Genomic DNA, 14,195 nt, shown 5'->3' with positions numbered 1-14,195 from the left:
ATGGATAGAAATGAAATTAAGATTTGAAAAGAGTAAAACAATTGATAAAAGTGTGCAAGAACAAATCAATAGAGATAGAGAACGTTGGAGACAAGTACTACTAAGAATAATATCTGTGGTGAAAACTTTTGTTGAGAATAATTTAGCATTTAGTGGGGATAATGAGAAGATATATTAAGAAAATAATGGTAACTTCTTAAGTATGATTCAAATGATTGCGGAGTTCGATCCCGTAATGAAAGAGCATATTCGTCGAATAAAAAATAAAGAGATTCATTATCATTGTCTAGGACACAAAATTCTGAATGAGTTGATACTTATGCTAGCAGGTGAGATAAAAAATAATAATTATTGAGAAATTCAAAAATTTTAAATACTTTCTGTTATTCTTGATTGCACTCCAGATACAAGTCATGAAGAAAAAATGTATATAATATTGAGGTGTGTAGATATTTCGGCAAGTTCAGTGAAGGTTGAAGAATTCTTTTTAGGGTTTTTATTGTTGGATGATGCATCGGGTAAGGGACTTTTTGATGAACTGGTAGATGCTTTGAATAATTTAGAACTTGATATTGATAATATAAGGGGTCAAAGCTATGATAATAGTGCTAATATGAAAGACAACATAAAGGAGTTCAAAGTAGATTGTTACAATTAAATCCTAGAGCATTCTACAGTTTTTGTGGATGTCATAGTCTTAATCTTGCACTTTGTGATATGGCCACTTATTGTTCAAAAGCTAAATCTTTCTTTGGGGCGGTGCAACTTATATACACTTTATTTTCTTCATCTACTAAACAGTGGAAAATTTTCAAAGAGAATGTAACTAGTCTTACCCTTAAGCCCTCGTCACAAACTCGTTGGGAAAGTCATATTGAAAGTGTTAAAGCGATAAGTTTTCAAGCTCCGCAGATAAAAAAAAACGTTACTTCAATTAGCAAGTGTTGATGATCCTAAGACAAAAAGTGAAGCGGAGTGTTTGGCAACGTATGAAATTGACAATTTTGAATTCTTACGTGGGATGATTATTTGGTATGAAGTATTGAATAATGTTAACAGAGTAAGCAAACATTTGCAAGCAGAAAACATGCATATTGATGTTGTTATAGACCATTTAAAAGGCCTCATTTCATTTTTCAAAAGTTATAAAAAAATCTGGTTTTGAATCGGCCATGTTAGATGCTAAAGAGATTGCAAATGAATTAGAAATTGAACCAATATTTCGTGAAAAAAGGGTTATACATAGAAAAAGTAGTTTGATGAGACTTCTTCTGAAGAGATAACACAAATAGTTGAAAAATCTTTTAAGATCAATTATTTCTTTTATATAGTGGATCAAGCTCTATCATCACTTGACAATAGATTTGAGCAATTTCAAAAATATGATGATATTTTTGAATTTTTATTTGATCTGAAAAGACTTAAATTTATTGATAATGATGTTTTGAAGTATTTTTACATTAAACTTGAAAATTACTTAAAGCATAATATGATTTCTGATATCGATGGAATATAATTATTTTCAGAGTTGAAAGTTTTAAGGGACGCAATATCTGAAAACATATTTGGAGCAATTGATGTATTGGATTACATTTAGAGAATGAACTGTTGTTTTGCAAATGTCTGGATTGCTTATAGAATATTATTGACCATTCCTATCACAATTGTCTCTGCTGAAAGATGTTTTTCAAAGTTGAAGTTGATTAATTCTTATCTTCGATCATCCATGTCACAAGAGCGATTGAATGGATTAGCTATGATTTCTATTGAAAAAAAATATGTTGGAAAAACTTGATGTTAGTAGTTTGATTACTAATTTTACATCTCAAAATGTGAGAAGGTTAAATCTTATGCTAGCCTGATTTTTCGGGGTTGTGAAAGAAGTTTTATTTTGTTATTCCATCTTTTGAATTGTATAAAGTTTTGCGCATATATATATATGAGAGACCTTATAATAATTAAACATCTAAGGCCTCTAAATTCTCAGGGCCGGCTCTATTCAATGGATCAATTTAATTACTACAATCAGTGTTATTCTTGTTTCCATTCCTCTTATTCTTCAATTGTGAAAGCTCCAATTGTGTTTTCATGAACAACTGCATCCTTTGCAACTCCATCTCCTTCATAAATTTCATCCTTTGCTTCTCCATCTCCACCAATTGTTGCATTTTAGAGTTCTCTACTTGTTCATAACACTCCTCGAATTTCAAGATTGCCGTAGTCTCTAAAGACAATAAGTTTAGTCGTGCCCAACCCTTCTCATCTCGACCTACCTTAGGACAAATTTACGAGTTTCAAGGGTAGGTATCCTAGACATTCTTAAACTAGCTCGACTTGACACATTTGACAATAAATCAAATATATCAATCTCTATCTAGGTCAAGAAATGGAATAAAAAGGTATCTACATAGAGAGAGACTTACATTCATCACGGTGGTCTTTAATGCTAAAATATTAATGACAACGTTCAAATGCGCATTGCTAAATACATCTAATGGCAATGTGCGTTGTTGTTGCTAAAAATAAATAACGACAACATGCATTGTACGTTGTTAAAGCATTAATACGCATTGCAAAAAATATTTAACGACAACAGACCTCGAACGTTGCAAAATGGTGTATTAGGAACATTCATTAAAAAAAGTTGTCAGAACTCAATTTAGTCAATTAATAGCAACATACACTTATTGAATGTTGCGATAGACTCCTTTTAACAACATGCAATTAATGAATGTTGTCTTTTACATGTTGCAATAGGCAATTTTTTTCTTATAATGAAATTTCCAATTTACTGAGACATTAAGGGTTTGTTTAACGTATGTTTGGTGAAAAATAATTTTTTGAAGAGTCAGTGGTTAATTAAAAAGTGAAAGAATTATGAGTTTACATGCTACTTTTTTTTTTTTAATTCTTCTATTAATCTATGGCATCTATTAAGTTTAACCACAACGAATAAATGGACAAATAAAAGGTATAATAAAGTCAGCTATGATACCACACTGGCATATTAACTTGTTCGGAGGAGACTGGAAATTAAAATTAGATCTTTAGTAGATTTTAGTAAAAATTGATGAAATGTGTGGTTGAAAGTTGTGACTTGTAAGTTTCATGAAATATGTGGTTAAAATTAATTATCAACCTTGACATGGATTAAAATTTAGTTTTTAATCTTTACCAAACAATGGTTAAATAAAAATGATGTTGAGCGCTTGACAAAGAACAATTTTTAAAGGCAAAATGATAAAACATAAAATGCAAAATCTAATGTATTTGATGTGACAAAATTAAATGAATACTCATGATAAAATTAAATGAATACTCATGATTAACTGTCGCTTTGAGAGGGAAGCAGGAAGCTTAAATCAAATGAAATTTTCAATAAAATCGAATATAAGCTTATGCATTGTTTCGTGGAGATTAAATCAGATTTTTAGTAGATTCTAATTGAAGTCGATAAAATGCGCAGTTGAAAAGTTGTGAGTTCCATGAAATATATAATTAAAAATTAATTGTTAATTTTAACTTAAATTAAAATTTTAATTTTAATTTTTACAAAACAGAGGCTTAATGATCTTACCTAATTTTCCAATAATAAAGGGTAATGCTATTAAATAGTGAGAACTATAAATACTCATGCATACATATGACGTATTGTTATTTGATGCATGAAGATATTAAAAACTTCAACATTAATGTATTAAATAAAAAACAGCTACATGTATATCGACGACTATTGATAGTCCTCATTATAAATAGCATTATTCAATAAAAAAATATTAATACGATTAGTCTGAAATGGAATCTAGTAGGGGAAATACCTTAATTGTTATAGAAGTTACACAAAATATGGGCTTTCCAACAAGGAAACTAACTAGGGATGGCAAAAGTACCCGTCAAACTCAATACCCCAGGACCCGCCCCTAATGGGGCGATAATCGGGTCGGGTACGATATAGGAAGTTCCGCCCCGAGATGGGTATGGGGCGGGTACAGGTAAGTTTTTCTATTTAAAGAATTGAATTATTAAAATAAAATAAAATAAATTAAACTGGGTGGGCATGGGTAACGGGGGCCCGCCCCGTTTAATGGTATTGAAGGTCTTCTTTTTGGATAAAATAAAACGAGGCGGGTGCGAATACAAATAATATTGAATTGTATGAAAGTTGTGAATGACTAATAGAGAATTAGATAGTAAAAGATTATGATCTACATTTCATTTAGTTAAGTTGATAAGGAAATCCTTGGCCAAGATTTACTTATAAGCCCAAAAGGAATTTTGGACTTGTATTGACTTAATAGTGGAATGAAAGATATGATCGATAATTGAGATTGACACTTATTTATATCTCGTAATTAATCAGATCATAGTGACGAAGAGATATAATTTCACGGTAAATGAACAAGTTTGATTTTGTCATATCATATGTCATTTTTCATCACATGCAGGGATGACAATCGGGCTTATTGGCTTAGGCTGCCCATAGCTCGGCCCGAAAAAATTTCGAGCCAGCCCGACTTGAGGTTCGAAGGCACCGAGCCCCATTTTGTGAAGTCGGCTCGAGCCCAACAAGCCATACGGGCTGGTCGGTTTAAATTTAAAAAAAAAAGCAAAAAAAAAAAAAGGTTCTCCAAGCTGCCCGTTGAGGCAGCATTTTTGTTGCCATTGATGTTGCCTCAACTGCTTTATAGCTGCTTGTTTAGCAGCTAAATAGTTGCCAAACAGGCAGTAAAGGGAGAATAAAATTCGAGCAGGCTCGGCTCGACAATACCACTAGCTGAAAAATTGGGTCAAGCCTTAATTTTTTGGTCGAGCTTTTGCTCGATTCGGGCCAAAAAAAAGCTCGACGTAAAAAAGCCCGAGCTGACTCGACTCGTTCACATTCTATTCACATTTATTGCCCTGACACGTTTCTAAATTTCAATTTGGGATCCATTTTAATTTATTAATTTTGATTAGATCAAAATAATAATTTATGTCATTTGGTATCGTGATTAGAAACCTAATGGGTCATACACAAAGAGAGAGCTAAAAGAATGAGATTTATCAATTAATTAATTAACAAGTGTTGAATAATTAATTAATTTGGTTGCTTATTAATAGGACCGAATTTAATTAAATGAATTAATTAAATATTGGACCGGGTTAGGAGACGGGCCAAACCCGTTTAGACTTATATAATTAAGCAGCCAGAATTTGAAAATTGTAAAGATTTTCATTATTCTTGCTAGCACAAGAAAGTAAAACTCTAGTTCTCTCTCAATCTTGTTCCGTATGTAGATTCTAATTGGAGGCTAGACAATAGCAAACGAGTTTGCAGAATTCAAGAAATGTACAATTTCTATCTAAACACAAAAAAGATCATTGGTATGAATTGAAATTTTTTTTGATCGGATTATGAATTAAAATTTGTTTTATTTTTCGCTGTACATGATTATGTAAATTTCAGCAACTACGTGGGGGCAAATGACTATTGTCATTGGCACCACACTCGAGAATTTTCTTCATCGGGTATTTACCCAATACTTGAGCATTTGTTAGACCGCATGAAATCTAATCAAAATTGACACTTGTTCCGTAGATCTTGGATCGAATGTTGGTTATTGTTAAGGGAATAAATCTCACATCGGTTAAATACTGAAATATTGGCCAACTTAAATAGATTTTGGGTCACTCCTCTTATCAATATTGACCTTATTAAGATGGACCCCAAATCTTAACATAGTATCAGAGCCCAATAAGCTCCAACGAGCTATTCGATTCGATTAAATCTCAAAAATGAACATACGAATTTCAAAATTGGTCTGCTAAAAAAGAGCCACCATCTTGCGGGGGCATGTTAAGGGAATAAATCTCACATCGGTTAAATATCGAAATATTGGCTAACTTAAATAGATCTTGGGTCACTCTTCTTAACAAGGTTGACCTTATTAAGATGACCCCAAATCTTAACAGTTATTCTGATAGGTTGCTTAATATTCCGAATATATAAAGGATTTTAAAGAGCCCATTTTTTGGGGCCGCAAAGTGGCATGAGATCCCTTTTACTTTTCCTCTTCATTATAGTACTGGTGTGAAAACCTGCAGTGGTAAAGTTAACATAGCTCTCAAATTGCGAGTGCTCCATTGTAAATGTGCGTTTAACTCTCATAAGCAGGAGATTCTATAACATAGCTAGTAAATATAAGTAACAACTCGTCCGCGACTCCTCCCCCATTTTTGTTGCTTATCCAGTAAATTCCGTTCCAAATTATGTACACGTTTTGTTTCAAGTGAATAAGGTATTAACATGAACTTTTGCTCTTAATAGGCCGACCTTCTGAGACGGCAGACTTTGCAACAAATGCATCGAATCTTGACAACCCGACAAGCTGCCCGTGCTCTTCTTGCCATTAATGATTACAAGTCGAGGCTTCAGGCTCTCAATTGTTTATGGTTGGCCCGTCCTGAGGATTGACTTCAGTTCTTTTACGTGATCATGCTAATCTTTCAGAACCTTTGCAAGCTGACTATTCCCGCATAATATTAGGTTGCATTTCTATAGTTATTCGCTGGTGGGTTGATGTTACTGTGCTATTTGTTTAGTTAAGTATTAACTGAGACTGGATTTGTGAAACTTACATCTGTATCTATGAAATGATCTGTTTACCATTAGATTGATTTCGTGTGAATCACTAAGAGTAGCTGTTTTCTATCAACTATCAGGGCATATTGTTTATTTCTTGCTAGATAGAATTGAAATCATGTTTCAGCTATTAAAAACATTTATATATATTAAATTTACCTATTCAGAGATAATGACCGCAAGCATCAAAGGCTATAATATCATATTATGCCTTCTCTACTCGTTCTTCACAAGAATAATTAGCCAAAAATATGGACAGTCGCATGACAAAAATTATTTAACATCAAAATGTTTTTTAATAAATAACAACAATCCCACATATTCCCTTATTTCAACTGAAAATCTGATTTATTTCCTGGGAATCAACATTATTGGAATGGGACATGTAACGTAAAGGAAAATGATAGCCTAAACAACACAACTTCTTTGGGAAGAAATGAAAAGCTGATAGTTAATGTGGACTGAGACACCTGCACGTCATCATGCTGGATGAAAATGAACATTGGAAGAGGCAGAGACTTCGACAATGAAACCCATAATGCTTGCTAGCTATGAACCTCAAAAGAGGTAGTAACATCATAAAGGAATGATCATTTTCGTCATTTGAGGCCACCATGCTTGACAAATATGAACGCTGGGAGTGGTACAAACATCGGAAATGAAATGCTGATAACTTGATTGAACCAAGACTCTTGATGCCGCCCTGCTAGATGAATATAAACAGTGGAAATACTAATAACACATCTGGACGAACACACTTGAATGTCACCATTCTTGGTCAAATTGAATAACGTAAAAGGCAGAAATTTTAGCCCTCGTTTGGCTCCCATTAATTTCTATTACATTACATTACATTTTTCTCTCTCATATTTTCAATCACACAATTTTCCATAAAATAATATTATATATAAATCGAAAACTTTTCCTTCCTTTTCAACCGCTCATTTTTCAAAAAAAAATACTATTTCACCCATTTTTAACTCTACAAAATGGGGGCCAAACGGGGGCTTAAAATGAAATGCTGACTGATACAGTTGAATTGCATCATACTTGGATTGAAAGGGGGAAAAACTTACGAAGTTTAAGTGTCGATGACCAAGATACTTGAACACCACAATGATGAATATGAACATTAGAAGAAGCAGGAAATATTCAGCAAGGGAATGCTTGAAGTTAATTGTCCTGATACAGAAATACAGCATAAATAGAAAGTGTTAAGGTAAATGCAAAAAGAATTTTCTTCAATTTAGATTAGCACGTGCATTTAAAACTTGAACAAGTGATGCACCGTGGCTGGCGGCATAGTTGGTCTTCGACACTTACAGAATTAATTATGAAGTGTTAATGACAACTCCACATATAGATATTTATCATTCAAATGAGTAAAAATGTCGCTAATAAGAAAAGATAAGTAAATCCCTCAGTTTTATACTAGGTGACACAAGAAGGAAATTAAAGAACACCGAGGACATTAATTGTTCAGATTTACTTACGTATCAGAGTAAGTGTGAATCAGAAGATGGTGTAGGAACCTCCTTTTTAGAGATTATCTTGATAATGATATCACCTCCAAAATCCTTCTGTTCTTCCTGAATTTGCCTGGCGGAATTTTCAGCAGATCTCTTGCACCACTCCATCTCAATCAGCTGCAGATTAGGTACTCTTCCTAAACACGAAGGTATCTCTTCAAGATCCTCACACTTATGCAACACAAGTCTCTCAAGATGAGGAAAGTGATCACTTGAAGCATTCCATTGTGCCAAATTCAGAGCGTCTAATTTCAAATATTTGAGTTTAAGAAACTCATCATCTCCCATTTCCCATATTTCCCCCACAAAGGATCTAGATAATAATTTGAGAACCTCAAGATTGGGTAGTGTTGCAATTTCTGAGATTCCACTCCATGGAAGGCAGAAGTTCTTTAGGGTCAATTTTTTAAGATGTGAAGGGAAGTTAAATTTGGGCACTTTTCTCAAGATACCTTGGTAAATCACCTTGAGTGATTCGAGCCGACTTAGAGACTCCAGATCTGGAAACCGATTACAGTCACTGACTGGATCCCATGATTCCATAAATATGCATTTCAATTTCCGAAGACTTGGAAAAGCTCTTATCAGATTCTTTGTATCATTCCCATAAGAAAAGCATGGTGTACAAAGTGTTTCAAGATTCTGTAATCGGAAGGCTGGCCTGCCTTTCGGCAAACTGAAAGCAGCACGGGGTTCTATATGTAGATGCCTCAAACTTACCATTTCCCAAATGGTATCTGGTAATACAACTTCTCCTTTTACTCCTTTCACAAAAAGAACCTCAAGGTTCACAAGATTCGATATGGATGAAGGGATAGAATTCATACCACCTCTAACTCCCAAGTACCTCAAATGAACTAAAAACTGTATTCCAGAAGGAAAAATATCACCAAAACTGATGGAGCTCCAATCCAGCACTTTAAGAAGTTTCAAGCTGTAGGAAATGGCTGAGAAATCCCAAGGATAGGTCCAATCTGAATACCTATCATCGGTAGCAAAATACAGTAGAGTGCAGACTTGTTTATTAGCAGGTTTCCATGCAATAATATCATTCCGGCTACAGTAAATGGATAGCCGAATTTTCTGAGGAAGTGTATAAACAAAAGAATGAACATCAAAACCCCCGAAATAAGGAGCATAAAGCTCATCATACCCATTTATCTGCTTCAAAAAGTTCTCTTGTTTGGCTTTCGCCATGCACAAATCATGTAATAAATCATGAATATGACATGTTTTCACCCCTCCTTTAGATCTTTTTTTGCCTGCTATTACAAGGCTTCGACAAATGAGATCCATCAGGTAATCTTCTGCTGTATCTTCTACACTCTTCAACTTGCTTTTTTGAACGAATCCTTCAGCGATCCATAACCGTAACAGCTTATTTACTGAAATTTCTTTGCTAGCTGCAAATGCTCCAAAGAAAAGAAAGCATGGTTTTAGATGATGAGGCAGATGATTGTAACTCAGTTCCAACATGTCCATATACTGCCTTGATTCACTAACTAAAGAACTCAAGCTTTTAGCTACTTTTTTCCACTGATCATTCTTCTTGTCCATCTTTGCAAGCAGTCCAGCTATTACGACAACAGCAAGAGGTAGCCCACTACATTTTCTCGCTATTTCCTTTCCAACTTCCACCAGTTCCATAGGGCATTTTTCTTGCTGAAATAGCTTTGCCTGTAATAATTCCCAACTTTCTGCTTCAGAGAACAGTGGAAGAAAATGTGGAGAGCTATTATGTTCAGTATGCAAAGCTGCATGATCAATTCGACTTGTGATCATAATTCTGCTTCCGATTTGGTCATCTGGAAAAATTCGTTTCAAATCGTCCCATGGGTCGATAATCCACACGTCATCAATGACAATAAGATACCTCATTCCATTTAGACTTTTGTAGAGTGACAAAGCTAAATCTTCATCGCTCATTTGGTAGGATGTATCAGTGAGCTCCATAAAATGACTTAATATGTCAAGCAGAAGCTCTCTCCTTTGATATGCTTGAGAAGCACAACACCAGGCACGCACATCGAAATAATGGGTAACTGATGGATCATTATATACTTTTTTGGCCAGAGTCGTTTTACCAAGACCGGCCATACCTACAATTGAGATGATCTCTCGCCGTTTCGGTCCTCCAATAAGCTGCTCAATAATTTCTTGGGCTTCAACCTTGAAACCAATCACTACTTCAGTGTGAGCCTGAGCAGACCGGAGAGGGGTAGTCTTTCTAACATTCGTCTCCGTTGTGAAAGAGCTTTTGTCTTTAATTTTCTGTTTGATTTTCTCCTTTATAAGCTTAATCTCTTCAAGAAGATCGGAAATCCACAGCATATGATTCCATACGGGACAATCTCTGACCACATAAGAGTTTATAATATATTCTGCCTTGTGAGCCACATCCATAACATGCTTCATAAGATCTTTCAGGTACTGCTTCTCAATCTTCCTTATAATATGCTCGAGTGAAGATTTCAGAGAATTGAGCTCATCATGAACCAATTCAATTTGATGCTTTAAAATAACAATTGAATCTGCCTGACAATTCAGTAACTCAACCAGATTCTTCAAGAGGGAATCAATGTAACCCACTCCATCAATCCCAAGGGAGTTCGATTGCAAATGATTTAGTCTTCCGGTGTAACGATCCCTGACCTCTGACTTAATGAGATTAATTTTCTCTAGCAAAGCAGAAAGGTTCATTTTGATGGCATTGTCAACTTCCATGTTGTCCAAAAATGAACAAATGACAGATCCTGCCTCACTAAACAAAGGTTCAGTGTAACCAACTCCATCAATCCCAAGGGAGTTCGATTGCAAATGATTTAGTCTTCTGGTATAACGATCTCTGACCTCTGACTTAATGAGATTAATCTTCTCTAGCAAAGCAGAAAGGTTCATTTTGTTGGCAGTGTCAATTTCCAATTCGTCCAAAAATGAACCAATGACAGATCCTGCCTCACTAAACAAAGGTTCAACATTATTCAAGAGGCTATCCATTTTCTCATTCTCTGTATTCTTCCTTGGTGGAGGATCCATGAGGAAGGTTCTCAAGAATATCAGCTCGTCATAAAGTATTAACAAATTATCCTTTACAGGAGCCATAAAATGCGACTCACAGTTATGTAGCATCACCAGATTGTCCAGGAGAGAATCAATCGCCACCACTTTATACAAATTGAATGGAAGAATTTCAAGATTTAAGGGCTCAAATTCTTTTAGAAATCTGACACATATCTCTTTGACTTCCGGCTCAATATGCTCGATCATCCATACCAAATAAAAGAAGTTACACTTCAAACGCACATTTTCATGTTCTTTGTCAACTAAACAGCAGTAAGACAAAAATGCTGCATTGTCAGCAACATATTCTATACGAGTTAAAAGGCTTTCAAGTATCTCACGTTTGTTATCATCCCCAGAATCTCCCAATCCAACCAGCCAAGGAGATGGGATCCGCATTGTGGAAAACCTGAAAAAATTTCTGATGAATAGTAGCTTCTCTTCAAGGGCTTCAAGTTGGCTTTTCACTAATACAATCGAATTGTTCTCACTGCTTTGGAGATCCTTCAGATTCTCTAGAAGAGAATCAACCAATTCCATCACAAGTTTATTCTTCACCGGATCGTTTCTTTTTGAATCAAAATAGGCATTGAGATAATTTCTTTTGATAGCTGGCCTCCACTGGTACATTTTTTCCTGCATCGTAGAAATTAAAATCCCTAAGTCTCTGGTTATGCTTCTATCCCTTGATTGTCCAAGGCACAGTGAAAAAAGTTCAGATGCTGCATTTCCAAGAAAACCTTTGAATGGCTCCCCAAGACTGTATTTTGGGTCCTTCCCTTGCAACCCCTTGAGATATGTTCTCAGAAATCTTAACTCCACTTTAAGGGTTTGAATTTGATCCTTAATAGGAACAATGAAATCACAATTATTTTCTAGCCATTCCAGATGTCGCACTGGATCAGCATGAAAAATCAAGCCATTCTCTGGCAACTCCAGATGTTTTGCTTGATCACCAGCAGGGGAAATCAAGTCATTTTCTGGCGACTCCAGATGTTTCACTTGATCATCAGCAGGAGAAATCAAATCCTTCTCTGGAAACTCCAGATATTTGACATGATCATCAGCAGCAGCAGAAAGCAAGTCCTCTGGCAACTGCAGATGTTTCACTTGATCATCAGCAGGAGAAATCAAGTCATTCTCCAGCAGCCCCAGATGTTTGACATGATCATCATCGGTAGGAGAAAGCAAGTCCCCCTCTGACAACTCCAAATGTCTCGCTTGATCATCAGCCAGAGAAATCAAATCTTTCTCTGGCAACTCCAGATGTTTGACATGATCATCCTCTGGCAACTCCAGACGTGTCACTTGATCATCAGCAGGAGAAGTCAAATACTTCTCTGGCAATGCCAGATGTTTCGCTTGATCACCAGCAGGGGAAATCAAGTCATTTTCTGTTAACTCCAGATGTGTCACTTGATCATCAGCAGGAAAAATCAAATCCTTCTCTGGCAACTTCGGATGTTTGACATGATCATCACCAGTAAGAGAAAGCAAGTCCTCCTTTAGCAAATGTAGATGCATCGCTTGATCATCACGAGAAAGGAAGCCATTCATTAGCAACTTCAGACGTTTCATGTGATCACGAGCAAAAGAAAAACAGTTACCCATGATTCTCTAAACACTCGTGATACTCTACAGTACTGGCTGACCAACTCCCCACAGTCCACGGGATCACCAGCAGAAATTAAATCGTTGAGGTTTTCAAGCCACTTCAGAAGTAAGCACAAGTGATATCAGCAATCTCCAGCTCACTGATCAAAACCATAGACCTTGTTATCCAACAGGAACATTGACTAGTGTAATTCATGAACCAGGTAAAAAATGAAAAAAAACAAACCCTATACTTCTTGATTAGGAGAAACCTCTTTTTCTTAGCTCTTGTAAAACAAAGAATAATATATACACTACAAGAAAATAATGTAATGTAATTATAGGATTGCTATAACCAGAAATTCAAATTCTCAATCAGTATCCTATCTGAAGAAGTATTTTATCAAGTTATCATCAATGAAATGAAATGGATTATAATCAATATCTAAATGAAAATTCAAAGAAAAGATCGTAATGCTTTTTCACTTTTGTAAAAACAAATGTAAACAAGCTTACCGAAGAACGATTGCTATTGTTTCGAAAGAAGCATCGGAGAGTTTGTTTACAAGTCAACCGTTCCAAAAACTGTATGCGTTTTGATTTTGGTAAACGAAAGACACAGAAATTAAGGCCCGTGAAGTCATTATTAATTCAATAATGTGCCGCCATAGTCTCGTTATTGTAGTACCACATGGGAGACAATTTAGGATAAGGATAGATTATCTAATGGATTATCGAATTGACAAGTGGCGGCCCCAATTGGAGGCCGCCACTTGTCAATTCGGTAAATCATTAAGTAAACTATTTGGTACTTGTAGCATCTTCCGATAAGGATAACCGAAGCACTTGCCGCGCCTGTTTGTTTAGAATTATTCTACCAAATATATCGTCTGGACTCAAGAACACAAATTAAACACGTCATCTCATTTTCTAATGTGAAACTTTTCAGTTTTCCTCCCACTTCTTCAACTCCACATTCCTAGTTTAATATTTTCTCTGTTGACTTCAATTTCTCATTCATCTAAAAATAATTTTGGACAATCAAATGTACCACGAAATATTTGGTCAAAGTTGCCAACTTGAAAAATTAGCTAGACCATTTCTACACTTCTTTTATTTATTTTCTGATACTTTGTTTTAATAAAGCCCTGATTAACTTCCATTAAACTAAAACTCTTTATTTCACGTACTCATTTTCAACTATACATTCATACAATAAAATATTTTGTACGTAAACTCAAAACTTTTCCCTACTTTTTCGCTACACATCCTCCAATAAGTCACTATTCAAAACTTCATTTTCCCCAATTTCTTTTTATAATGACACAAAGGCTAGAAGATAGGGTGAACTTATCTTTTTAACAATATTTGTAATTTTCAACAATCGTCGT

At 35.1% G+C, this 14,195-nt stretch overlaps 1 protein-coding gene across 4 annotated transcripts; it reads right to left on the bottom strand.

Annotated features, from left to right (window-relative positions):
• Positions 1-6,861: 6,861 nt before the first annotated feature.
• On the bottom strand, positions 6,862-13,460 carry LOC111396264 (putative late blight resistance protein homolog R1A-4). Of its 4 annotated transcripts, none has more exons than XR_002702972.1 (4): positions 13,321-13,460; positions 8,116-12,965; positions 7,699-7,804; positions 6,862-7,328 (listed from the first exon to the last, which is right to left on the bottom strand). XR_002702972.1 is itself a non-coding variant. In XM_023022649.1 (3 exons), exon 2 carries the CDS (start codon positions 12,820-12,822, stop codon positions 8,119-8,121), a length of 4,704 nt encoding a protein of 1,567 aa, XP_022878417.1. In that variant the 5' UTR covers positions 12,823-12,965; positions 13,321-13,460; the 3' UTR covers positions 6,862-7,328; positions 8,116-8,118. The 4 variants fall into 4 exon arrangements, 2 of the variants coding, with proteins under 2 accessions (XP_022878417.1, XP_022878416.1); XR_002702971.1 differs by having other exon boundaries at positions 6,862-7,325; XM_023022649.1 differs by lacking the exon at positions 7,699-7,804.
• Between the last annotated feature and the right edge of the window lie 735 nt (positions 13,461-14,195).

The sequence above is a fragment of the Olea europaea genome, chromosome 6 (assembly GCF_002742605.1).
Source record: "Olea europaea var. sylvestris chromosome 6, O_europaea_v1, whole genome shotgun sequence".
NCBI classification, from domain to species: domain Eukaryota; kingdom Viridiplantae; phylum Streptophyta; class Magnoliopsida; order Lamiales; family Oleaceae; genus Olea; species Olea europaea.
This window is presented reverse-complemented; position numbering and strand designations above follow the sequence as displayed.

Bases quoted from the DNA above. Each gene is read 5' to 3' on its own strand.
- LOC111396264 (XM_023022649.1), bottom strand. From the start codon at position 12,822: ATGGGTAACTGTTTTTCTTTTGCTCGTGATCACATGAAACGTCTGAAG.